Source organism: Pristis pectinata, chromosome 8 (assembly GCF_009764475.1).
Source record: "Pristis pectinata isolate sPriPec2 chromosome 8, sPriPec2.1.pri, whole genome shotgun sequence".
NCBI lineage: Eukaryota > Metazoa > Chordata > Chondrichthyes > Rhinopristiformes > Pristidae > Pristis > Pristis pectinata.
Genome location: NC_067412.1, coordinates 83,712,055 through 83,739,343, shown reverse-complemented (window position 1 = coordinate 83,739,343; position 27,289 = coordinate 83,712,055). Strand labels below are relative to the sequence as shown.

At 39.4% G+C, this 27,289-nt stretch overlaps 1 protein-coding gene across 1 annotated transcript in view; it reads left to right on the top strand.

Annotated features, from left to right (window-relative positions):
- Positions 1–27,035, top strand: part of LOC127573510 (actin-binding protein WASF3-like) — a 52,290-nt gene extending 25,255 nt beyond the window's left edge. Inside the window, exons 2-9 of the mRNA XM_052021798.1 lie at positions 2,508–2,666; positions 5,411–5,545; positions 9,757–9,910; positions 12,351–12,468; positions 20,554–20,729; positions 22,728–22,982; positions 24,442–24,824; positions 26,770–27,035. Of these exons, the coding sequence (XP_051877758.1) occupies positions 2,534–2,666; positions 5,411–5,545; positions 9,757–9,910; positions 12,351–12,468; positions 20,554–20,729; positions 22,728–22,982; positions 24,442–24,824; positions 26,770–26,927 (1,512 nt within the window). The 5' untranslated portion in view covers positions 2,508–2,533 and the 3' untranslated portion in view covers positions 26,928–27,035. The remainder of the gene's footprint in view (positions 1–2,507; positions 2,667–5,410; positions 5,546–9,756; positions 9,911–12,350; positions 12,469–20,553; positions 20,730–22,727; positions 22,983–24,441; positions 24,825–26,769) is intronic.
- The last annotated feature ends 254 nt before the right edge of the window (positions 27,036–27,289 follow it).

Below are 27,289 nucleotides of genomic sequence, written 5' to 3'. Positions count from 1 at the left end.
TTAGCTAAGATAAATTTCTTCTGTCATTCCCTTGCCCACTTTCCCATTTGATCTATATCCTGTTCTAACCTTTGACAACCTTTTTCACTGTCCACTTTACCACCAGTTTTGGTGTCATCCATTGAATAGACTTGTAAGCCAGAGGTGTGCATAATGACCTGCAGATATTTGTTTAAGTTGTACCAAGGCGGCTGGGAATTAAAATTGTTAATTAAAGATGTCAATAATTTTAATATTTTTAATAACACTCAAACAGACATGCACAAAAAAACTAAAAATAAAACGCTTTAGATGCTGTGCATTAGAAATTGAAACAGAAAAATTTGGAAATGCTCAGTAGGTGAGGCAGCATCTGTAGAGAGAGGAACAGAATTAACATTTCACATTGATGGCCTTTCTTCAGATTTGGGAAAAGTTGGAAATGAAACAACTTTTAGGTTGCAATAGGAAAGTGGGGAAGGGTGGAGAGGACAAAAAGGAAGATGCATGAATGGGTGGAGACCAGGAGAGAGTCACTGACACAAGTGGTGGTCGTGCTGCCTGAACGAGTGTTGTAAAGGTATGTCTGGGCTTTTACCATTCCTCTTACAGTCATGATTTCATTTGGATAGCAAATGATAGATTAAAGCTTAGCAGAGTTTATAATAAAGAGTAGGAACTACAGACATAAAAGAACTTGTGACTGAAACTGTAGCAAAATCTGCCATTGAGAGAAGAGACTGAGTATGTGTATTTGAGTGGTAGGTAGACATAGCTGAATATATTGGAACTAATGCACTCTGCTGAAATTTATTGGCATTTAATGGCCCTATCAGATTTAATTTAATTTTTCCAAAGTCAGTAATAAAATTGAATGTTTGTTATCAGGAAACATTCAGCAGAATAGCCATGGAAAGAACAAATAAAATATCTTAAATAACTGAATTCTTACATTTGTTTACAAAATATGTAATGCTTTTTAAAAAAAAAACCCAGATATTTCTCATTAGCTGTATTGTTTCTTCCCCATGGAACTCTGCTTAGTTGCCTCTCTGTGATTGCGGCACATTCCGCACCAATGGTGCCTGTCATTATAGAGAGATGAAGCAATGCCTGTGTGAAAACCTGCTGAGTTTAATCCTTTCACCACCCGGCTTTGTATCCACATAAAACAGGATTGCTTGATTACAGTTAGGAGAAGAAATAGATGAAGACTTTCTCGGTACCTGAGTGGTGGAAAGGTGAGTTGGGATGACGTTTCCATAGCTGCAGCTTAGATCGACTAACTCTGTGCAGAGTGGTGATCAGATCCAGGGATTTTCTCACCCAAATAATGCAGCTGTTCACTAGATGAGCTCCTTCAGCCAACAGGGAGTGCAGCAATGTTTTCTGTTGCCTTGGCAACTAACAATCACTCTGTAACAGGCTCCACTACTGGATAATTCCTACCCGTTTTATGCATTCGTGATTCAAAGCAGTCAAAATATTAAAGTTTGTGTTCTTTGATGCTAATGGTGTATTTGGATGGCAAAGCTGGTATTTTGCATCAGAAATGTGGAGGTAGTGAGAGGGGCAGATGCTGTGTAGTGGCAGCAGCTGCTCAAGGTTCTAATTGTACATTGCATCATTGGTTTATCAGTTCTTTGCATTTTCCATGGAGACTCAATGGTGCACAACTACTGAAGTGTGCAGACTGTGCACGTGGAGAATCAATGTCCTCCCCCTGAAGATCATTAGTAGTGTTCAATAAGTAGAGCTCTCCGTGGAACAATTAAATGTTTTAAAATTAGATAGATGATTGCAGGGAGAGACTTGGATCACAAACCTATTTAAACAAATGGAGCTGCAATTAGAGATTTGTGACAGCAGGCAGATAGGTTATATTTTTAAGCTGAATAATTTTTACTTCTAGTGTATGGCAGGTTTACTATCATAATGTGCAGAAGTTTGTGCCATTTGATAGTAATAGCAGCATCAAGTGGCCCTTGACAGGCTCTTCCAGAAACCCATTGAACGTAACAAGGAAACTGTGGTGGTTAATGGAGATGTTGGAATGTTAGGACCTGTGAAGAATTGGGTCTATGGCACTCTCAGAAGTGGCCTCAGACATGGCAAAAGTCTGACATGGAGGCCAAACCATCTTTCCTTGCAATGAATGAGAATTTCTCTTGTACATAGACATACCAAAACATCTATGACTGTTGCTAAGGATTTATATTGTTAGAATTTCTAGCATCATTTAAACACCTTTTTTAAAGATCTCCCGATGCTTAGAGGTGAACTTTTCAGTTTCTATTCTGGATATTATGGTCTCTCTGAGGATGTTAATTTATTTGATGAAACATGGGGAAATATGACCTAGAGATGTACCATAACTATGTCTTAAAAGCTGCTATCGATTGAAGTAATGCATGAGCTACCCTTGAAGGAAATTTTACAGGTTCAAAATGACTTAATCATTGAACTGAATGTAAACTACTTTTGCATGGTAATTGTTTGAGTTTCTTAAGTTTTGAATTCTGTTTCAGGAAATTGATGTCTATTTGAATTAAAGATGCCACTCATTAAGAGGATCATTGAACCACGGCATCTGTGTCATGGGGCCTTACCAGAAGGTGTCACCAGTGAGTTGGAATGTGTGACAAACAGCACATTAGCTGCCATTATAAAGCAGCTTGGCAGTCTCAGTAAGTAATCATTAATGCATGTTTATTCTGTTTTCTGTTGTAAACTTGGAGTGATAATTGCCTCCATTGTTCTCCTTTCATAAATGAGTCCTTTCAACCGCCTATCATTCATAAGAATTGTCCTTTCAACCGCCTATCATTCATAAGAATTGTGACAGATTGTGTTTGCATCCTTCACTCTTGAGGGAAACCACCCATTTCCAACTTGACCCATCTTCTAGTAAGCATTGGTTGATAGCAAGGGGCTGCCCATAATTTAGCATTGCCTTCACTCAAAGGCCAGAGCAATGTTTGGTGTAGGAATTGGAAATGTAACACTGGAGCATCTGGGCTTTTCTGAGGCAGGTCATTGGAAGAAAATGAAGAAAGTATCATCCTGCATGTATTATGCTTAGCCATGAAGTATGTAATTTTCCATTCTCTATTCCTAGATATTGTTCACTCTATTACCTGCCCACAATAAATCCAGCAGGAACTCCTCTTCATCTGTAGTTTGCAACAGAGCACTTGGAGGACTACCGATTTCACATTTTTACAACAATTGAATATATTACACAATTGTTTGTAATAAGTTTTAAATTATTTATTCTACCACAAGGCAATAGAAATTAGATTATGCTGAGCATTTAGAAAAGCAAAACACTGGAGATGTTGGAAATCTGAAGTAAAAAAAACAGAAAATGATGAAAGTTCATCATCCTGAAAGATTAACAATCCATAGATGCAAACTAACCTGCTAAGTATCTGGTAATTGGTTTATTATTGTCACATGTACTGAGATTTTCTGATTTTATTTCTGTTTATTAGAAAACTCTTTTAAATATCATGTTTAAAAATACAATAATAGAGCTGACCTAATGGTTTCATAGATAAATGCACCACTCTGTGTGAATTTGAGCCAAGAAGAATATAGTTTTGATTCCTGATCGGTGCTTAATTGATCATTCTCAGCTGGGTGATAATTGCTACAGAGGTGTAGTGTCGGATTGGGTCTTAAATATCAGTATTCAAGGAAGAAAAACTTGAAGTATTTAAGTACAGAATTGTAGAATTTCAATTGCATTTTTCCCTCCCAAACAAGACCTAATTGTATCTGGAACATTTTAGACGTGTGGAACAAAGTATGCAAAATCATCTAAGGATTCCATGGATCACCAGTGCACGAGCATGCCCTAGTAATGAATGTGAGATGGCTTTAGTAAATATTAAATGGATTTACCTGAGTAAGCTCAAGCCCATGGAATTCAGAGATTGTAACCACCCACTGGGATGTACCTTCTGGCTAGGGGTCTGCCTTGCTCTTTTTTATCAGTTTCTACTGAGCATCTGGCCAGTCTTCTCCTCTTCCGCCACCTCTAGCAACAATCTGCCATTTATGGTTTCAATTGGACCTCCATCTGGCCTTCCTCTTGAGATCCTTTGAACAAAGTAATTGCAATAATAGAGCTGGTGATCTTGCATGATTATTGATATTGTTTTGAGATCACTGGCAGAAAATGTGAATACCATGTAGAAAAGTGCATCATTCTGGTTGTGAGAGAATGCCCAACCTGCTGCTTTCATCAGTTTGCATGCTTTCATGAGGATTAAAAATATGTACTTGACCCATGTGCTCTCAATAGGATAGAATTGTTTTTGAAAGTGAGGCTCTTGGAAAGCATCAAGTCTTTCACAGGTGTATGGAATGCCTGCAAAGTTCCTTTTTAAGAAAATAATATACATGTTTTGTGCAAGCTGAAATTAATTAATTCTCAGCAGAAGTGGTGTAGTTACTAGTGTTTGGACCTGTTGAGACAATAAGCTTTTTCTTACTGCTACTCTTTGAGATACCATATGATGGGCATTGGCAGGCTCTGTAGACCTTGAAGCAACCATTCTTGTGAGTCTTGATTGTGTTATTTGGCACCTTTTCCATGGCTAGAATCAGGGCTAAACCTGATGCTACCCTAACTTAATGCCCACATATTTCCCAGTAGGGCCGAATGATGTCCAGTCTGACTTTCTGTTTCTTTTTAACCCAAAGGCACTTTGACTGCCACTTTAGATGAGATTTGATATCTCCACAAAGACTGGGAATCGGAAACACTCTGCTTCTCATCGAAAGACGACGGGATGTTGCCAGTTTGGCTGAGCTAGCATCCCAAGAGAAATACAAATAAATGCAAGTGTATAATTTATTTGTCACACCCTGTTTTCCTGTGAAGAAACTTTTGATCTCAACTTTTTCTGTACCTGTGCTGCCAATTTCAGGATTCATTCTGAAGTGCATTGGAGGCACCATGTTGTGTTCTACCATTTAATATACTCACCTTGAGAGACTCTGGCAGCCTTTCAGCCTACTATTACTATCCACTATGCATAGCTCTCCCAGTTTGTTTATCTGTGAAACATGATTAGATTTTCTCTGTTAAAAGCTGTGCTTTCAAACCTCCAAGCACTTAACTTAGTCTGTGTAATCACTTGCTTCAGAACAAGTGGCAGACTGTACTGTCACATTCATAATTGCAAGAATAAATTTCAACATTAATTATGTCAATTACTTGGATTTGACTTTTAATATTTATTACCATCAGTAATCCTTATGATTAAAACAAACCAAAGATTTTCATCACCTTCACTTTCTTCCTGCATGTAGGTTGAAGTTAAATGTCTGTTAAATTATCTGCTTCATTAAATTGAGAATGTCAAACTTGACCAAGCTGGCCAGTGGTTCTAATCAAAATGTTTTACCTTCTTTCTCACAGGTAGACATGCTGAAGATATATTTGGAGAGCTTTTTAATGAAGCTAACAATTTCTGTATGCGAGTTAATTGTCTCCAGGAGAGAATTGATTGCCTGGCAATTAAAGTCACCCAACTAGATTCCACTGTGGAAGAAGGTCAGTGAACAGTGAACTTGGCGGTAGAACAAGTGTGTGGGTAGAGGCAAGTTTGTGCAGATCAGAACAATCTGATGAACTGTTACATTGCATTGTGGGGATTTATCTGCAATGCAGTATAGTTGTGTATGTTGGGTAAGAATAACAGCATCATGACATCTTGGAAGGAGGCCATTTGGCCCATCTGTACTATGTTGGCTGTCTGCAAGCACAATTTAGTCAATCTCATTCCTTGCATCTTCCCCCAACTCTCTGCAGTCTTTTCTCATTCTTCAAGTATCAATCCAACTTCCTACTGACAGTGACATTTGAATCTGTTTTCCCCTGCTCTTTCAAGCAATGAATTTTGGATCCTGATAACTTTCTTTGAGAAAATGATTTTACTCATGTCTTTTGTGATTCTTATGCCAATCACTTGAAATCAACTTCCTCTGGCTTCAACCTTCCCAACAATGGGAAGAATTTCAATCCTATAACTTTTTTTTACTGAAAGGAGAATAGCCTCAGGTTTTCTACTCTATCCACACAACTAATGTTTTAAACACAAAGTTTAAAAGGCATTTGGACAGGTATCTAGACAGGAAAGGCATGGACAGATACAGGGCTAATGCAGGCAGATGAGAGGAGCATTGATAGGCATGGACAGTGTGAATGAGGTGGGCAGAAAGGCCCTGTTTATGTGCTATATGATTCTAAAATTCCTTATACTCTGGACCACTTCACCAAATCTTCCCTGCAACTTCTCTATTGCCTTCACATTGTTCCCAAAGTATGATGACCTGAATTAGACTCTGAATTCTAGTTGTGACAAATCAATGTTTTTTAGAATTTCACTTGGTTTGTACTTTGTATTTATAAAGCCCAGATTTCAAATACTTTCTAAACAAAAAAAAACTCCTTTCTCAAGCTGTTCTGTCACCTTCAAAGGTTTGTTCACACATGCAACAGATCTCTCTATACCTGTAGTCACTTGCCAACTGAACATTTTAAATTATATTGTCTATCCTCTCACTTCTTTTCAAACCATATCCTCGTGTTTTTCTACATTAAATTTCACCTTCCTCATGTCCCTCTTCAACCAGTATGCCTACATGCTCTTGAAATCATTTGCTATCGCCATTGTTTACCACACTTCTGAGTTATGGGCTATCTGCAAATTCTGAAGAAGTGGCTTGTACATCTGAGTTGAAATCATTAAAAATGTATGTGATAAGCACTAGTTCTGGTATTGATCCTTTGGGGAACAGCTGTTTGCATTCTTCCAGGCAGAAAACAACTGTTCATCCTAACTCTTGTTTCTTGTCCCTAAGTCAGATTTGAATCCATGCTACCATTGTCCCTTTTGTTTTATGGGCTTCAGCTATGTTGACAAGATGTGAAACCTTTTCAAATGCCTTTTGAAACTCAATACATAACGTCAACCACATTGCCCTTGTAGAACTTTTTAAAAATTTGTTTCCTGAAGGAAGCAATGGGACATCCAGAAAGGCTGTCACACCACACATTCAGTACAGGATTTCAGAGGGGGTGGTGGGCAGGTATGGCTGGGCACATTCAACATACATGAAGAGCCCTTGGGAGTGAAATCAGAAAACACTCACATAGTTGGTGGTGGAAACCTGAATCTGTCTCTCCACAAAAACTCTGAATCAATATAAACTTCTCAGACTGAGATTCATGCATTTTTCATTTGGGAAGGGTATCAAGAGCATGAATAAAGGCTGGTAAAATATGGTTGTGGTGTAGATCAATGATAATTGAACAGATTGAAGAGGCTAAAACTCTACTCCTGTTCCTATATGGCTATATTCTTTTGTGATTGTAACTCTGAGCATTGTTAATGACAATTCAAAAGGTGATGATTGCTCCAGCTGTTTTTTGCATTGACAATGGCACTAATGTAATGTCCGACCTTTGAGTGTCTCTCCACATCGCTGCATTGTGTTCCTCCACAATGGATGAGCCATAGATTTCAGACACTGTGGGGTTGGCTTTCATCTTAGTTTGTCAGTTTCAAAGCAGTCCTGTGTAGTTTTTGCTTGCTTTTAGAAAGAGCAGCTGGGCCTCCTCCAGTGACTGTGAGAATGAGTCTGCCCTCACCAGCTATGATTTATGCCTTGCAATAATGAGTAATATTGCTGTTGATCCCTCTACCTACCCACATACTTCAGCTTGCAGATTAATTTGTGCCTCCACACAAACACCCACAGTGTGATAACTCCTGATGGGAATTCTGTTGGAAAGCTATTGATCTTTAGCCGAGAAGGAAAGTACACAAAATTAACCCTACGAAAGGGGAAATATCGTGAACATTTCACCACAAATCTAAGTCTTAATCCTCCTCCATAGGGATGGGGGAAAACTGGTGGGAATAATTAAATCTTGTTATACAAACCTGCATTTTATATCTATACAGTAGCAGAGCAAACTATACATTTAGTATGTCCTGAGGCCTGCCCTTGCTGCTTTTGACACCCACGAGGTCTCCCCCACATCTTTACTTCCTTCCATTTTTATTAAGGCCTTGATTTAGGACCACAACATAGGGTGGTTGGATATATGGGAACAGAGCCTGGAAAGCAGGTTAGTCTTGGGCTGGAAGGTGATTCAACAGATATGACTGAAGGGTTTGTTGTTATCTCGAACAAAAATCATATTTTATTGTGTCTCATCATATTTTGTTGGAGGTGAGGGTGAAGGTTGGTGGAGCGTGTAGCATCATAACAGAAATTATCATTAATGTGAAAAGGGTTGTGATGGCCCTGCAGATTTTTTAATAATGTCAGAGAATAGACAAGAACAAGCAGTTAATTGATGTCCGTAAAGAGAAAGAACACATTGACCCTTCTGATTTAAAGCCTTCCTAAAAACTGAAAGGTGACCACTTTGGTAGGGTGGGTGACAATGAAAAGGGGAGAAAAGTGAAGGTGGAAATTAAAGGGTTTACAGTGTATATATAAAATTCTCATCTTGGTGAGGTAATGAATGTGAAATTTCACTACAGATGGAAATACATGAAAATGGAAAGAAGAGAGAGAAATCTGACGTCTGGATTGGAAATGCTGGAAGCATGCAAATAGATCTGCCAATAGAAGTGATTTGCCAATAGAAGTAGACTTGCCAATAGATTTGCAAATAGAAGTGGAATAGAATCCAGTTAAATTTGCTTTCTATTATAAAAACAGAAAATGCTAGAGGTATTCAGCAGCTCAGACAACTTTGAGCATTACCATTTCATCTGGATAACCTCTCGTCAGAACTGAAAAAGTGAGAAAGCAAGATTTTTTTAAGTTGCTGGGGTGGGGGGGGGGATGTGGTGGGAGGTGGAGAGAATGAAGGGAGTGTTTGTGATAGGGTGGTGCCCAAGACCATGCAGGTGTTACAAATGCTATTGGTGCTGTCTGAAGGAAGGTGATAAATGTTAATCATAGTTAATCTGTCAGTGAGACCTGGATATTTTCAGAATTTTCTGCTGCTTTCAGATATTCAGCTTTTGTGGGTTGTCTTTTATTTTTCTCATTTGATTTATTGTAACCTCTTCCTTTTCTGGAAGTTTTTTTCCGGTATTTCCCAGTTTACATTTTCAGCATCTGCATAGTCATACATCACAGAAGAGGGCTGTATGGCCATTGTATCCATGCTGACCATCAAGTACCCATCTGTACTAATACCATTTACTAGCACTTAGTCCGTAGCCTTCTAAGCCATGACATGGAGAGCATGCATGGTGTTTAATTGACCTGTTCCTACTTTTGTTTCTTTGTTCATTTGGGTTTCTATAGCACTGCAGTCTGTGAGAATTATTGTGAGAACAGTTTCAATTGATTGGAAGTGGGTGATTGGTGATGGGGGAGGTTGTTTGAGCCTCAGTTCAGAGAAGAGGGGATCAAGGGAGGAAGAGAAATTATTATAAAGAGAATTAGTGGTGATGTAGTTATATTTGTCATTTTATGTACTTAACATAACCTTTACTGTCACTGAATCACTGCAAAATCTGATGGCACTTAACTCTCAGTGGTAATGAGAAATGTTTATGGACACATGTCATTCAGTTAAAGCTGTTGCATAAACACAAACATTTGACAGTGCTGAAAAGGAGTATTTATGCAAGGGTTGAGGCTAAATAACTTACTCTAATTAAGTACTTATTGTTGCAACTTGAATATAAGTGAACTTGTTGTCTTAGCCATGTATTTTGTTTTTGTTTTCAGTCTCGCTGCAGGACATCAACATGAGGAAAGCATTTAAGAGTTCAACCACACAAAACCAGCAGGTGGTTTCACGGAATACTATTCCAAATCCAGTGTTGGAAATGTTCCAGCAATGTGACAAGCCTCCACCTCTCAATATCCTGACACCATACAGGTAAAGCTTATTTGGTTTGTAGAAATTTGCTCAAATCCATATAATACATTGAGGAGAGAATGTTATCATTGGTGGATCCAGTTTCTCGCACAGAATGCTTCTTAATTTTAAAATATAGTCATTCATAAAATTTGGAAATATATACAGTACACTGGTATGTTGCCAGTCTCAGTATATACTGTTCCATTAATAATAAGTCAGCATGACATTAACTTCCCTTATATAAGTTCATCAAGCAAACAGTCCAGGGTTTTTGTTTTTTAAACAATAATTCCATCCATTATCGTGCAATGTGAAGAAAATCTCCTGGTCTTTCCCTATAAAGCCTTTGCAGCAGCTGCACCAAGCATCAGTGTGTCCCTTAGCATCTCGTCCTGGACCATGGAATGTGCCGGTCTGCCACACTTATGAACATCTTGTTGCATTTCTTGCCAGACTGTCTTGGCAAATGCACATTCCAGAATTAGACGGATGACCATATTAACCCCAATACAGCTGCCTCTAGGGCAGCAGGTGATGGTGCTGAGACTCTGGTTGTGCAAAAAGGATCTGACGGGGAGGGCCCTTCTCTTCACCAGTCAAGCAAGGATTTGGTTCTTGTTTGAGCATTCTGGAGGTGTAGCCTTCTGTCAAATGTTCTTGACAGCCTGTTCAATGAACTACATGACAAAGTCCACCTTTTCCCACAGGTCCTTGAGGTCATCTCATGCAGACCACTGCCTGATTGAATTGTGGTCAAAGGTGTTATTCTGTGCACTTCTTTTCTACAGGGAATTGTTAAATGGCACTGTGCAGCTAAAAGCAATGTTCTGCACCAATGTGGCCATATCCTGATTTTTCAACACCGAGGGCATTTCATGTTAGCATGCAGTGACACTTAATATTTGTTGTTTGTATTCATGTAGGTGAACTTGTCAACTTGGATGTAACCTGGACTGGATGGCAACCAAAATACTTTCTACAAACAGTGGCCATCACTTTTAAGGGAAGGCAGGAAATTTTTAGTAGTTTGGAAAAGCAGGATACTAAATGGCTGCCAAATTTAGCGATGGAACCCCATTCGAATTTATTTTCTTCTCTTTCGCACTCAGCAGCCATGCAGAAAAGTGGCATGGTATGTGAAAGATCACACCTAGAGAATGCAGCAGGAGAAAGGGAGAGTGAAACTGCTGAGCAAACAGTGTTGGATTGAGGAGAATGATTCTCAGGTCTTGGAGTAAATTGTGGAGGGAGAGAGGCAGATTACAGCAGGTTATCTTGGGACCACTCCCAAGAGTGGAAGCGCTCCTGCACCTCCTGACCAAAAAGAGTGCTGGAACACCTGGCTGATCCCTCAGGTCCTGCCTTCTTTTAAGACGCCAAGGAATCCAATACCCAATGAATCTGGTCCAGAGTTTTAAAGTATTTCAAATTATCTTCATGCTACTTGAGACTAGATTTCTTTATGGATCCCCAGCCCACCTCCAACAATCCCCTACCATTTTGGAATAATTGTGGAGCTGTTAAGGTTTTAAAAAATGGGCTGGGCACTATTTTCCAAAGCTAATAATATTTTAGAAAGTCCATTCTATCACCAGAAATTCAAGCTGTTCTAAAATGGAAAATTATGTCCTGGAGGGATTGGACAGAGCGATTGAAGTTGTCAGTTCTACCAGAACTACTTGGAATACTGTGCTCAGTTCTGGTCACCTCACTACGGGAAGGATGTGGAAGCCATAGAAAGGGTGTAGAGGAGATTTACAAGGATGCTGCCTGGAATGTGGAGCATGCCTTATGAAAGCAGGTTGAGGGAACTTGGCCTTTTCTCCTTGGAGCGACGGAGGATGGGGGGGACCTGATAGAGGTATATAAGATGATGAGAGGCATTGATCGGGTAGATAGAGGCTTTTCCCCGGGGCTGAAATGGTGGCCACAAGAAGACATGGGTTTAAGGTGCTGGGGACTAGGTATAGAGGAGGTAAGTTTTTTTACTCAGAGTGGTGAATGCGTGGAATGGGCTGCTGGCAACAGTGGTGGAAGCAGATACGATAGGGTCTTTTAAGGGACTTTTGGATAGGTACATGGAGCTGAGAAAAATAGAGGGCTATGGGTAAGCCTAGTAATTTCTAAGGTAGGGACATGTTTGGCACAGCTTTGTGGGCCGAAGGGCCTGAATTGTGCTGTAGGTTTTCTATGGTTCTAGAATACTGGCAGGGAGGTTAACATGTTGGCAGGGAGGTTAACATGTTGGCAAGAAATTTATTGGTACTTGTACTGACATTTGATCTGAAGGGTCATGCATTCAAGTGAAATAATGTAATAGTTCTGCGTGGTAACACTTTTGAGTTCCAGAAGTTTCTGTGATGGGCTGCAGAAGTAATGTCATGGGGAATGTGTTGCTGGGGTATGCTATTATTCTCCTTTGTAAGAGCATCTTTTTTTCTTGAATTTTCTGTTGCAGGGATGACAGAAAAGATGGACTGAAATTTTACACAGATTCTTCCTATTTCTTCAATTTGTGGAAGGAGAAGATGCTGCAGGCCACAGAGGATAAAAGAAAGGAAAAACGAAGGCAAAAGGTATTGAAACTTTTTTTAATATTATCTATAATTAATGTCTTGTACATTATTCCATTCACTCTTATCTGAAGTATCTGTGTGAGCATCTATTTGCAATGGACCAAATCTCAAAATCTAAACTATTTTTTGGGAATTTGTCAATGAATATACTGCATGCAATAGATACCATTGAACAGATAGTACCCATTGAGCAGTGCTGATAAGGAACAAATGTATTTTCCAGTATATGTGTTTACAAATATGGTACAGCTGATTAAACCAAAGTAGGACAAATTTGCATCCTTTCTCTATTTATGTGGAAAGGGCAAGATGCTATCCTCAGTAGGAAAATGAGAGGGTGAAGAGTAAAAGAAGTGTAGAGAAAATACCTCTGTTTTGATCAGTGATGCTATCAAGTAGATTATTCTAATATGTCAAGGATTTGCTTTGAAACAATGAGTTTAATTTATGTGTATATTCTAATTGCTAAATAGGCATTATATTTATGAATCCAGTATAAATACTTCATAATGATTTGATTGACATCCACAATTGAGGAATTTGGGGTCAATTCTATCATGCAGGAGCTGGGGGTAATCTTTAATATGAGACATCTGGTGATCCTTATTGCTTAGCTGCAGCGTATAGAAGCATTGTACAAGATTTACAGTAAGAACTGAAACATCAGGATCTGCTGAAGTATTTCCTGTATTTGTAAGGTGGTGTATAACTGCACTAGATCACGATCACTGCAGCAGATCCTGGCACTTATTCACAGATTCCTTTGGGATAAATCAGACAGCTGCCTAAAATAGGTAAAACACAAATACACAAGCCAGATAATTAAAAGCTGTTTACACTGGATTCCAAAATATGAAGCCTGTTATTTCAATATCCAGCAATTAGAATAGACACCAGTCTCACTCATTTTTGCAAACCAAACTATTGACATATTAGAATCATCCATTTAATAGCATCACCCAGTGAAGCAATGTAATATGTTCAGTACACTTCTGTTATACTCCCCACCCCCCACCACCCTCATTTGTCTGCCTGGGGATAACAGATAACATCTTGCTCTCATTTACACCTTTCCACACAGGTGGAGAAGAAATGGGAAACTGTCCTACATTGGTTTGATCAGCTGAACCCATGCATAAGAAATACATTTGCTTCTTATTAGCACTGCATATCGTAATAGGAAAATGTATTTTCTATCATGATCTATTTTGTTCATGCAAATGCATTGATTCATCAAGGTTTGGTTCTGCTCAAAGGGTGAAAATGATTTTTTTTATATCTTGCCAAAAATAAAATTTGGAAACATCTGATAGCAAAGATAAAATTTCTATGCTTGAAAAGGATGGTCTCAAATTGACTTCAATTGGTTTAGCTGATGCCATCTCTGATAGGGGTTATAGGCTTTAATGTTTTTGGAAAAGAGAACATGATCTATGTTAAGGGTTCCATTTCTTGAATAAAGGCCGTGTATAGCAATCCAAAGGCAAGGATAGGTGCTGGCTGGAGGAAGAATCGGAATCGAATGTGACAGCTTTTATAACCTGCCAGTACTAACATATTCAAGGTTAGCATATGAACGATAGTCACTTGCACAAAGCCGTGGAGCTTAGTTGTCACATTTTCACTGTAAACAGACTTTTGCCTCTGATTAAAGTATATTATACCAGAACTAATACATTGCATTGGAAGCATACCAAACCCCTCCCCACTCCTTCTGAGTCAGTTTATTCATCAAACAAATGGAGAAATAAATGTGATTACTCTGCAATATAGACATTAATAATCTAAATAGCAAAAATAGTCTTTCATTGCTACATTAAAAGATGTTGCAGCTACTAATATAAAGAGCATTGCTTATTGAACCACAAATTTTCCGTGTTACACCATTGAAACCTTTTATATTGTTTTGTTACCTTTTTCTATTTAGGCGGCAATGCCATCGTAGCTCACTGCATTAATCTAATGGTGAAACTACTAAGGTAATTTAATGTAACCCTGGTGGGAAATAGATGGGTTAGGTTGAACCATAGTTCGATACCCTTCTTCAATTTAATTTCTTTTGAAGGTTAACAAGAATTTGCTCCAAAACATGTTGTTGAAGCTATTATATCAGAGGAAATGGATTTGGGCCATTTTAACTGCTTACCTACTCCTTTCTTAATAAATGGGCAGAGTCAGAACCATCCATTCAGAGTTCAGTTTATAATCCATCACTTGGACAAGATACTGGAGGTTGTATCACCAACTGACCCGCAGTTGAGCCAGAGTTACTGATAGTTAGACAAATCATAATGGATAAATGTAACTGATGAAGCAAGAATACAGTTTCATCTTAAGAAAATCATGAAATATCTCTATTTATGAGGCTATCTTGCAAGATCTTCTGGAAACAGTGGTGCTCCATGTGCAAAGGAAGCAAAAATGTGTGCATGCTCATGAGTCTGTGTGTGGAGGTAGGGGTCTCCTGAGGCTTTGTATTTCTTTTAATAGGTTTCATAGTTGGATTATTGCCTTTGCCCACTGCTGGTTGATTTTCATTACAATTGACAAACGCAGCCAGAAGTTGTTCAATGAGCTGTAACAGGAGTACATCCAATTAACAAACCAAATGGGAATAGATTGGGTAACTTGAGAAATGCTTAGCACAAGGGGGGTGGGGGTGAGGAAGGAGCAGGGACACCAACGTGGATCTAAATTCTACATAGTGAATTAGTTGTTTTTTAGAAAAAGAAAGTAGGTCTCATTGATAATGTTTGTAACTGAGAAGTAATGCTTATAATGGATAGTGATATTTCTCAGTAATCAGACAATAGAATTGGGAGATTCTCACCTTGACCTTTATACAACTTTTGCTGAGCACCAAGTCTGTGGTTTGTTGATTTTCTACCCTGTGGCTAAGTTTTGGTTCTTCCAAATTTTTAATTTATATTTTTCATATATTTTAATGTAAAAAAAATTGTAGTCCAACTGAAGTATTTTGAGTGCCTCCACTAAATACTCAACTATGTCACTATCAACAGCTATCTATGACATTTGTAACAATCTTTATTAAAATCAGGAAATAATCATATACTTAATGACAAGGTTGGGTTTAAAATCTTTTTGTCCCATTCTCCACTACCCCATCTTCTACTCACCCATGATGCATCTAGATTGTCTCTGAGGATACCATTTCTTTTATAAGCATTCTCTCATAATTCCTCCGGCCAGTTTAGCAGTCTTCTCAAACACTGAACCCAAAATACAACTAGATGCTTATAAACTTGAATTTGTTTGCAATGTTCATTCAATGAAGCACAGAGCATTGAAATAAATCAACAAGGGCTTGGAACTGGGCCTTTAAGCATAAGTAAATACAAGCATTGTCCACATATTGTAGTTCCATGACGGAGGTTCAGGTGATCTTGCTTTTGGAGTGCAGTTGGCAGAGACTGAATAGCTTCCCATTAATTCTGAAGATTAGCTCCACTCTTTTGGGAGGATTTTTAGAGGTGAGGTGCAGTATTATGTCAGGGAAGACTGAGAGGTTTTAGGGCAATGATGCAGCCTTGTTTGATGCTGGTCTTCACTGAGATTGGCTTTGTCTTAGATCTTTTGGTTAGGATCATGGCTTGTCTGTTGTCATGAAACAAATATAAAATGGAGGCAAATTTCTGTGGAATGTGGAATTCTGTGGATGAAGTTAGCCCAAAAAAAAGGGCATGCTTGGTGGCTTGTGCTGCTAGCTGTGACGACTCCTTTATTTAAGATTAAGATTTCTTTGTTAGTCACATGTATATCAAAACACAGTGAAATGCATCTTTTGCGTAGAGTGTTCTGGGGGCAGCCCGCAAGTGTCACCATGTTCCGGCGCCAACTTAGCATGCCCACAACTTCCTAACCCGTACATCTTTGGAATGTGGGAGGAAACCGGAACACCCGGAGGAAACCTACGCAGACACGGGGAGAATGTACAAACTCCTTACAGGCAGTGGCCGGAATTGAACCTCAGGATTGGCCTTGTACTTATTACCTGCAACACAGAGATGCTCTACCAATCTGCTCCCTCTGCACTATTCTGCCCTCTGACAATGGTCAACATGGACATGTGGGCCAAAGGGTTTTGAAATCATGGACCACTTCTTGTGTCTTGGCAATCACATCTCAGTGAGGGCGAGTATTAGTGATGAAATTCATCATTGCCTTCAGTGGCCAGCACAGCGTTTAACTGGTTGAGGAAAGGGGTATGTGAAGATCTAGACCCCATACCAGTCAAAACGTTCATGGTTTATTGGCCAGCTGTGATCCCTGCCCTCCTGTATCTTTCTAAGATCTGGACTACCTACAGCAGACACCCCACAGCACTGGAAAGATACCACGATCCTGTCTCTAAAGTCCTCCAAATTCATTGGTAGGATAAGTGAATAAACATCAGTGTCCTTTCCCAGGCCAACTTCACCAGCATTGAGGTTCTTGTTCCACCACGATCCTGTCTCTAAAGTCCTCCAAATTCATTGGTAGGATAAGTGAATAAACATCAGTGTCCTTTCCCAGGCCAACTTCACCAGCATTGAGGTTCTTGTTCCACTCGGTTATGTTGGGCAGGCCTTGTCATTCATATGCTTGACACCAACTCACAAAATGTTACTCTCTTCCAAGTTTTGTCACAGGAAGAGATTTCCAGATGGACAGAGGTAAAGGTTCAAGGATGTGCTCAAAGCCGCCTTGGAAAAATATGCAACTACCCCATTGACTCCCGAGGAATCATGTTGCATGACTAAAGTTGAGAAAGGGGATTTGGGGTGGTATTGAGAACCTAACTGGGAACACACAAAACCCTGCATAAGTACCTCAGACTATCCATCCACATGGTCAGTGAGGTACTTCCTACCACACCTGTGGATGAGAATGTTATTCTTATGTTGGTCTCCGCCACCTGAGAACCCACAAAACCAGACTGGAATCAAATTATTCTCAATTCTGAGGGACTGCCAAAGAAGAAGATTTCAACATGCACAGTTGAAAATGCACAGAGCACAGACTGGGCACTTCCCACCACCTTCCCATGTTTTGCATGATGTTCACGTCAGCTGTGCATCCCAGACCAACCAATGTGATAGAGCAGCATCATTGTACACTCCGCCTTGGTGGCACTGTTACAGACCAGAACCCTGTCTTTTGGCACCTGGATCCCCCACCCCTCCCCTTTAACAATCAGAGGCTCCAATCTCGCCTAGCTATTCTTTTTTAAAACTCCTCCTATTGCACTCCAATGATCCCAGGTCAGCAATCCCAATTCAGCAATTGTTTTCCCCAATCTCGGCCTCACCTTTCCATTTACCCAACTGAACCTGGACCTTGATCCTGATTGGCTAGCTATGGTTTGCACTCCCCCATCTTATCTAGCCTGATGGCCAATCTGACCCTAGACCTGAGCAGGCCTATGACCACAGTGTTTTCCATCCCATAACATGACTTCCAGTGTCCCAGTGCATGTGGAATGTGCTTATCCATTCTTCACTCCATTTCAACCAATATAAGGAGGATTTTGCTACAATTAATCTCATTTCCTTGACCTTTCCTAAGGATGGGATGAGAATGTACAAACAAACAGGTACATAATAAGTGGTAGGTTGCAGAGTGGAGGGGCTCTGGGAGTGCATGTTCTGAAGGCAGCAGGACAGGAGGCTAATTTGGGAAAGGAGAGCATAGAATGTAAGAGTCAGGAGCTTGGAAGAGTCAGAGTCAGACTTTTTCCCAGGGCGACAATGGTTAACATGAGGGGGCATAATTTTAAGGTGATTGGTATAAGGGGAATGTCAGAGGTCCTAAGTTTTTTTTACACAGAGAGTGGTGGGTGCGTGGAACGCAATTCCAGCAGAGGTTGTGGGGGCAGATACATTAGGGACATTTAAGAGACTCTTAGATAAACACATGAATGATAGAGAAATGGGGGGCTATGTGGGAGGGAAGGGTTAGATAGATCTTAGAGCAGGATAAAATGTCGGCACAATATTGTGGGCCGAAGGGCCTGTACTGTGTTGTAGTGTTCTATGTTATTCTACAACTGTATGAACCCTGATGAGGCTACTGTTCGAGTACTGATATAGTTCCTTTCATCACAAATCCAGTAAGGATGTAAATCTTGACAGAGAGGATGCAAATGGGATATATGGGAGCATTGCCAACACTGTAAATTTCTAGTGAGGAGAAAAGGTTTGGTTGGTTGGAGTTTTTACTTGGAACAGAGAGGCTCAGAGTAGATTTAAGAAAGATGGTTGAAACAACAAGGAAGTTAGAGATGATGGGAAAGATATTTTTCCTGTGGGAGAGAGGTGATTAACTAAGAATTTGTGGATTTAAAATTGTTAGTAGAGGGATTACAGGGGAGCTGAAGTGGAATCTGATCATTAGGTTGAGGTGTGGAACCCATTGCCTGGGAGGATGATAGCAACAGAATTCTTATAGTATTTGGAAGGTATTGGGATGTCTACCTGATCTGCCATAAGTAACAAGGTATAACCAGAGTTGGGAAGGGAATATAAGCTTCATTTTCAACTGGCTGGATACAATGAATCATCCTCTTGTGCTATAAAACTCCATGAATGATTGTCAGTGTTGTATTGATGGGCCATGTCCATCAGCCTTTATCAGAACAGATTTTTGTTAACTTTAGAGTTCTTTTAATGCCAAGAGAAAAACCTTTGTGAAAGATTTGCTCTTATTTCATTTACATCCCCTGATTTTTAAATTGATTCTTTTCAAAACACAAAGTTTAAATCTGCATAAACTATTTTAAAATTGATGGATGCTGTGCAACTGTTTGAAATACATTCAAATATTACCTTGTCTTCCCATCTTCCTGTGTTTTTATAAACTGTATCCCCCCGATCGATACACCTTTTGCTCTCTTCCAATGTTTCTGCCCCTTTGCTAGTCTCAGAAGTTGAAACCCAGGCCAATTTATCCCCTTGTTTAGTTCTGGGATGTTGAGACCGAATATTGGCCACCTGGCCAGGTCAGCTTTCCAACACGGAGCAGGGATTTAACCTGAGAGGAAGATTTGCTTTTCAAAAATACTGTGCTTTCATGGAGGTTGCCTTCCACATGTCTGGCCCCCAAGGTTGTCCTGATTCATTCCAATCTGAAATTGGTTTGCTTATCCAGACAGTAATACAAATGGATTTATCAACTCCAAAGTAACTGTATGGAGTAGAAGGGCTTCAAGTACTGAATCATACACTCAGTTACTGGAGGGTCTGCCTGGATTGATGCAGGCAGCTCAGTATTGAGAAAACTCCTAGCCTTTGTAGAGTGTTCTTTGAACTACATGTGCAAGTGACTGATGTGCTAGTAGCTGTTAATTTGAGAGTATTTATCAGGAAATGTAAGACTGGAAATCATCTTCAATGGAAAGTTATTTTATCACAAATGACTGGCAGCCTATTCAGTCTGTGCATAGGGAACAATAGACTAACCAGAAATGTAAGTACAATGAATGTGTAATGAAAGGAGAAACAAACAAGCATGGAGTACAGAAGAAAATCTTCCCTCATAATTTATCTTCAAGAGAGTGCCACCAGATTTTTTTAAAGGATGTTTCGTTGTTAGTATTTCTATTAAAATTCTGTCAACCTAGCTCCACAAAGAAGAACTGTTGCCCTATGACTGTTCACTACACATACTGTAGTAAGATGCAAGTTTATTATCTGCCACCTGCTGAACAGCTGGAGTACAGCACGCAAGTTATTATGTGGGTCTGCAATATAAATGCAGCAGATAATGCATAATCAAGCACACTTTCACTTGAACTAATCAGCACTTTTCATTTTAAATGGGATAAAGAATGCGTTTATTACAAATTCCTTATGGTCCAAAGACAATACCTGGATGCCCAGCAAATTTAGGTGCATCCTCTGCATCTTCACTTGGCTGAGTTTTCACCCTTACCACTTCCAACTGTAGAGAAAGTTCTGAAGTCTCTCTCCATCCATCTCCCTCCACATGTTTCTCTGCTCCTTCTCAACTGTGAAATGTTCTTCTGGCTTCCAGTTCGCAGATGGAGCCATGCACTGATTTCTGCAGTTCTTTTCTTCCCCTTTTTAGGAGCAGAAACTGGTAGAAGATGCCACTCGTGAGGTGAAGAAAGTCCGCAAAGCTCGAACCAGGCGGCCAGAGTGGGACATGATGGGACGTGATAAAGAATTTAGAGCTGATCACAGGTTCTCTCCATCACCATACCATGCTGCATCTTCTGAAGGATCAGTATCACCAGATACCAGGTACAGTTAACTGATGCACGACAAGAACTCTGCTGTCCCTGGATTTGGTTTGATGAAATTTTACAGCAATGATAACTATTTACACTGTTAACTGTAATATATTACAATATGATAGTCTTGTAAATATTTCCTCTCATCAGCAATTTTAATCACTAGTCAACATTCTTCTAAATTCAAGCCATTTATGTACATTAGAAATGGTGTGGTCCTAACTGAGCCAAGGGGCATGCACAGCTCCCACCACTCATGACTCCCCTGTCTAATTCCTCTAGTGAGTATTTGATAATTCCTTCAGCCACCTTGTTATTCATTAGTTATGCTAGATTTCTGCAGCTTTTGAATTTAACTAATTATCTTTTTGGGCACTTTATCAAAAAAAACCTTTGAAGCTGAGGTACACCAAATCACTGTGCTGCACCTTGAGTTGTCACTTCCTTAACGTAGTAGGTTCACGTAGGTAATGGCATCACCGATAAGCTGATAAAATGGAGAGGAATTGAAATCATGTGTTCACAAGATTTACAATGAAATAAAGGAAATTAGTGAATCGCTTTTTTAGTTGGAAGAAGTGATTCCTTGCATAAATATTATAGAATGAGATGCACACATCCTACAGTTATGTAGCTCCCATGTCATATGACAGCTGTTTGGTGATAGCAGTTGTCAGAAATTCAAATTGTTTCCACCATAAATAAATTTCTGGTAAGAAAGCTAGGTTTCATCTGACAAAGTACAGCTTCTTTCTTGATTTTTTAAAGACTTTTTAAAGGAGGGATGGGTCAAAATGCCCACATTTAATAACTTGAAATAAATAGATGTAGTTTATATAACTGAAAATAGGAACAAACGAAGGGCACCAGTTGATGGACTGATTGAGGTAAGTATTTGTTATGAATTGGAAGAGAAGAAAATTAAAATCAAGGGATATTAGCAGTGAATTAGTAGAAACTTAGAGAGGATCAGTCTACATATTTTGCCTTTAACAGTACATTGAGCATTAGGCCAGTCAGGATCATGAATGAAATTTGGAAAGATGTGTTATTACCTTGAAATATAAGGAGCTTTCTGCAAGGTGTACTTTCTTATCATTTTCCCACTCCCGTACTTACAGTGATTGCCCACCGTAGGTTGTACATTAGGAATTCACTATACAGATTTAGAGGGATTAAATTTTGTGAAAGGCTAAAAATCGGATTATTATAACCTTGACAAAGGCAAAGTTCACTGCTTCTGTCCTGATGCTTTCAGCATATACTTTGGGGGGGAGAAAAACAACCTGTGACCAGAGACAAGTACAATGTTGAAATGTGCTGGCACACAAATGTTGTAGCTGCTGGGATAGAACGATCCTTGGAGTTTCATGGAAGGAGAAGCAAAATTATCATGATAACATAGCTACAAATATAAAGTATTGGAGCAATGGAGAGAAAGTCTACCTAGGCAAGATGATTATACTGGAAGAAACAAAAACTAAAGACAAAGAAGTTGGCCAGATGTCAAGACAGTATGAAGGACAAAACTGAATGGCAATAGCTTAACACAAGGCGACCATCACAGATGAAGAATGGCCTCCCATAATTATCTATCCCTATACTTGAGGATGATTTCAAAGATGTCCTATGGTATTAGCACTTAAACATAAATCCTTACCATCTGTCATTAAGTTTACTGTGGTGTTAGACTTGTTCTGATGTGAGCCGTTAACTATGCCAGTCATGCCGAGCGAGAGGTGGAATATTTAACACCCTAATACATAAAATTTTGTTGTCTTTCTAGCTTGGACTGTTGAAGATCATTTAAATTTGCTCAGTTTGAATTTGACTGATTTTACTTGTGATTGTGGAGCTGTTGATGGCCCTGATTCTAGGTTCTAACCTCACAGCTTGTGAGAACATTAGGATATGCGGTTGAGAATTGTGGAAAGAAATTAAGAAAAGAAACTCTTATTCTCCAGCTACTTTTAAAATAAGTAACATTTTCTTGGATTTTTCTTGATAGGTCCTATGTATCTGATGTTGGAGAGCTTTCGTATCCTGCTAGTCCAAATCATCCTGTTCAGCAGTCTGCAGTTTCTTATGTACCTGATAATAAAGAGCTTTTAACAGCTGTAACCCAGGCACAGGATCGTGCATACAGATTACCTACCACAAATATTAGGCAAACCTCACTTACTAGAGCTCAGCAACCCCACCTGACGCAACCTGCTGAGGCTATCCTCAATGGGCCAAGACCTCAGCTTCTGAAAGACTACAGGTAATCAAGAAAATACTTGCAGTTGAAGTTTGAGAATGAATATAAGAGTAAATAGTTAAAAGTGTGGGTGAAGGAAAGACTACACTTTTGAATTTGATGTTCAGTTTGTATTTTTTCAATGAAAATGTACCTCTTTGGATCAGACTGGATGCTTTATGCTATTCAGCAAGTCTGGTGATGCCAAGATTAAATTCTGCTTCCCAAGAAACAGACATGGCATCCTCCCCAGTTAAACTAGAGTGCACACTGGGTAGAATGTGTTTGGGTCAGACAGAGAAATACTTTGATGTGTAAATTTGGATATTTATGCAGGTGCTCTTTACACTATGCCAATACATGGAACACCTTGAGCTCAGACATAACTATGCCTATTTTTGGATTCTAGATGGCATCTTTGGTAGGAAGCATAAATACTTAATGAACTGAAAGAATGATGCCCACCATTTTGATAAAGGCCAAAATAAATTGATGTACATTTCCCAAGTCCAGATGCAAAGAACAGGGTCACTGCAGCCATCATGACCACCATCGCCATTCCTCTCCAACCCCGGCCTCCTGTTGACACTTTAACCCTTTTCATGATGGATACCAATTTCCTGTAATATTCATTGCTGTAAAATGGAGGCCTACTTCTCCTCAAGATGGAAAGATGGACAGTTATGCTCCACTTCATTCTCTCTCCTTCATCTCCCATTCCAGCAACTGAGCCAATTTGCCCTCCCCATCTTTCCTCACTTAGTTCAGGATCAGTGTCTTGCTCTGAGCCATTGTGCTACCTCTTCCTCTCTGCAGTCTATCAGTTCCATGAAAATGAGGGGCAAGGCACAATTATACCATTCAGGCACTAGTGTGTAGCTGAACTTTTAGATCCCACTTACTTAGCTGCATAGGTGCCCTGTTGCTATTATTATAGATTAATCACGTAAGCTTTTTTTTATATATATTCCTCAAACCTTTTTCACCAAATTCGTCTCTTGAACCCATTTATGCTATTTTGTTTCATTGATCTTTCCTGCTTGTTTTCCATTTTGAAGGCATTACCCCCCCCCCCCCCAAAAACAGATATTTAAAGAACATCATTTTATTTTCAAAATTCAATTCTCTTAAAAAAAATCTTATCTGTAATCTGGCTGCTGTGCCTGAACAGCATTAAACACAATCGCAATAAGCCAAATGGTCTTCTCCTCTGTGGTAAATATGTATGGTTCTTCAGTGTTTTGAAGACCCCTTCACGTAAGTGGAGAATAATTGAGTTTTCCCTTTCAGATTGAAGATAATGTAAACATTTTTTAAGCAATAATATTTTTGTGCCATGTGTATGAAGAGAATAGGCAACTGAAACATCAAAGTACCTGTTTTATTTCTTTCATTGATTTCTTAAAAATGTTGGTTCTCTATCCCACTGTTTGATATTTAGCTATTAAGTACGTGTTGATTAATATTTTACTTTTTTTTACAGTGCACAGCCAGTGCAGTTGGCAGAGTACTACACACCACCTGTTCCTGCTCCTCCTCCTCCACCGCCTCCCCTCATTCCTTCAGCCCAAACTGCATTTGACAGTCCTATCTCTGCACCTCCCCCACTTGCACTTGGATCAGTGGCAGCTGCGGGCCGCACATACACCCCTTCACCACCTCCACCTGCGCCTCCATTGTCTTATACCCCACCTCCTCCTGGCCCTCCTGCTGCACCGCCGCCTCCTCCACCTGGCCCACCCCTGTTGGTCCCCTCTCCCTTGCACACTGCCTCACCACCATCTGCAACTGAAATAAAGAAAGTCCAAGCAACTCTAATGCCAATCAGTGATGCTCGAAGTGACTTGCTCGCTGCTATTCGAAGAGGTGAGTAGTATTCAGTTTAACTAAATTAAGATTGGCACTGACTAAATGGCATATGATCTCTAAGGTGTGTTGGAGAAGCTCCATCACCGTTTTATCTGTGCACTATAAACCAGGTTTATCAGCATCTAATGATTATGCTAAACCCCTTGCAGTTCAAAGTGAATGCTGAAAACCTAGCATTTAAAAAAAAACTTTATTCTAGTTAAAAAGCTAGGTATTGCTACATGTAGATAGTTCAAGACTATCCCTGGCATTCACTTTGTACAAATGTCCACACAGTCTCTTGATGAGTATCTAAAATGGAATGGTTTCACTACATGATTAAATCACCAGCATAAACCCTGTTGCAGTGGGGAATATAAGTTTGATTCCCCAATGGCTCTGAGTCACTGAATTGAGTTAACTGGTGCAAACCAGTTGTGTCGTACATCATTTCTTTCACACACAGGGAAATCCCAGGCTGCATATTGACCTTGGTTCTTTCTGTCCTGCAAGGGGTAGTATTGTACCACTTGGTGTCTTTACTCACTGAATCAGGTTATTGCATATTTTATTTTAAATTTAAAGCTCAAAGTATTTATTTATCATGACAGTTTCCATATAGTTTTGAAAACTTCAGTTTAAACAGTGAGCTAGAGTATCATCACCAGCGAAACCACTTCAGATTAGCAAATATAATTTGATTTTCTTAAAATTCATGACCCTAGAATATGCATGCAGGTAATTGTTGGCCATTGGATTGCTTCTCTCTTTTTCCACCATTGAGGCAATCAAGGTTTTTTTAGTTCACTCTTTTAACAAGTACTTCTCTGGCTCTGGGTTAAAGCGTTTCAAGCTAATAGAACAGAAAGAATGCAAATTCCTATTATCAGTGGTGAGAGAATGCCAAGTTTTAATGATCAAAGGGATCTGGGTGTCCTTGTACACAAGGCACTGAAAGCTAACTTGCAGGTACAGCAGGCAGTTAGGAAAACAAATGGTATGGTGGCCTTTATTGCTAGTGGATTTCCTTACAAGAGTAAAGATGTTTTACCACGATTAAGTAGGGTCTTGGTGAGACCACACCAAGAATACAATGTACAATTTTGATCTGTTTGTTTAAAAAAAAATGGATACACTTGCTATAGAGGGAAGGCAGTGAAGAACCGGGCTGGTTCCTGGGATGGCAAGTTGACCACGTGAAGAGAGGTGAGTATGCTTGACCTTTATATAGAGTTTAGAAGAAAGAGGTGTGACTTTATTGAAGTTTGCAAACTGGTGAATGATTTTTCTGGATATCAGAGGATTCAAGGGTCATGGGGATAGGGCAGGACGATGGTGAGATGATCTTATTGAATGGTGGAGCAGTCTTGAGGAGCTGAATGTCCTGCTATATCTACATTCTTACTCACTGAGCCTTATCTGGATTCAGCCAAGTTGAAGTTGAAGGGTCACAAATTAATAGGAGGAGTAATGTAGTTGCACTCTTATTTCAACAGACCAGCCCAACCAGTCTACCTGGGGTTGCTTCACATTAACTCCATTTACCTGCTTTTCACCATATCGGTCAATGTTCTGAAAACCTACTTTTTGAACCTATCTATACTATTTACTAAGGTGGCCTTTCCTAGTAATCTATTATACTCCTTGTATAAGACACAATTTCTATAACCTCCCTTTTGATAACCCAGAATCTTTAGTTATTATTTGTTAGCCATGGCATTTGAGTGCTTCATCACAATCAAATTTTTCCCAGATAAAGTTTATGACTCCATTTCTAAATTGTAAAATCAGCAACCTAAAGTTTCAACTCCAGAGAAAACAAATCTATCCTCCCTAATGTTGCCTCATAATACAATTCTGGAATAGTCTTCATTTGAGTCATATAAAGCCAAAAAGTTTCCTGAAAACTGCAAACTTACAAATTGTGAGCAGAAACCTTGTAACCAGGGCTTGTGTATTGCAGGAATTCAGCTTCGAAAAGTACAAGAACAAAGAGAGCAAGAAGCCAAAAAGGAACCCGTTGGGAATGATGTGGCGACCATATTATCTCGCAGAATTGCGGTAGAGTACAGTGAGTCTGACGATGACTCAGAACTGGATGAGAATGAGTGGTCTGATTAGCAAGCTCACTTAGGATATTTAAATCATGTTTGGAGTGACCCAGCCTTAGGGTTTTCTGTTTGTTTTTCAGGAGTGGGGTGCAGATACATTTACATAGTTAATGTAACCACACCCAGGTAAAGCACACAAAAAAATGTAAAATAAATCACATTGTTCATTGGCCTGCCTCTGGTGTAAAATGCCACGTTTTTTATAAGCATGGCTTCTATACATTTCTATGATTTAGAATGTGCTTTTGTGAACACTTAATGGATTGTATATTTCTAATGACTATATACATCCAGTGATGTTCAGTATATTTAAACAAATGTCTACAATTAATCACTGGCAGAAGTCTGAATTTAGGTATTCTTTTTGTTGAA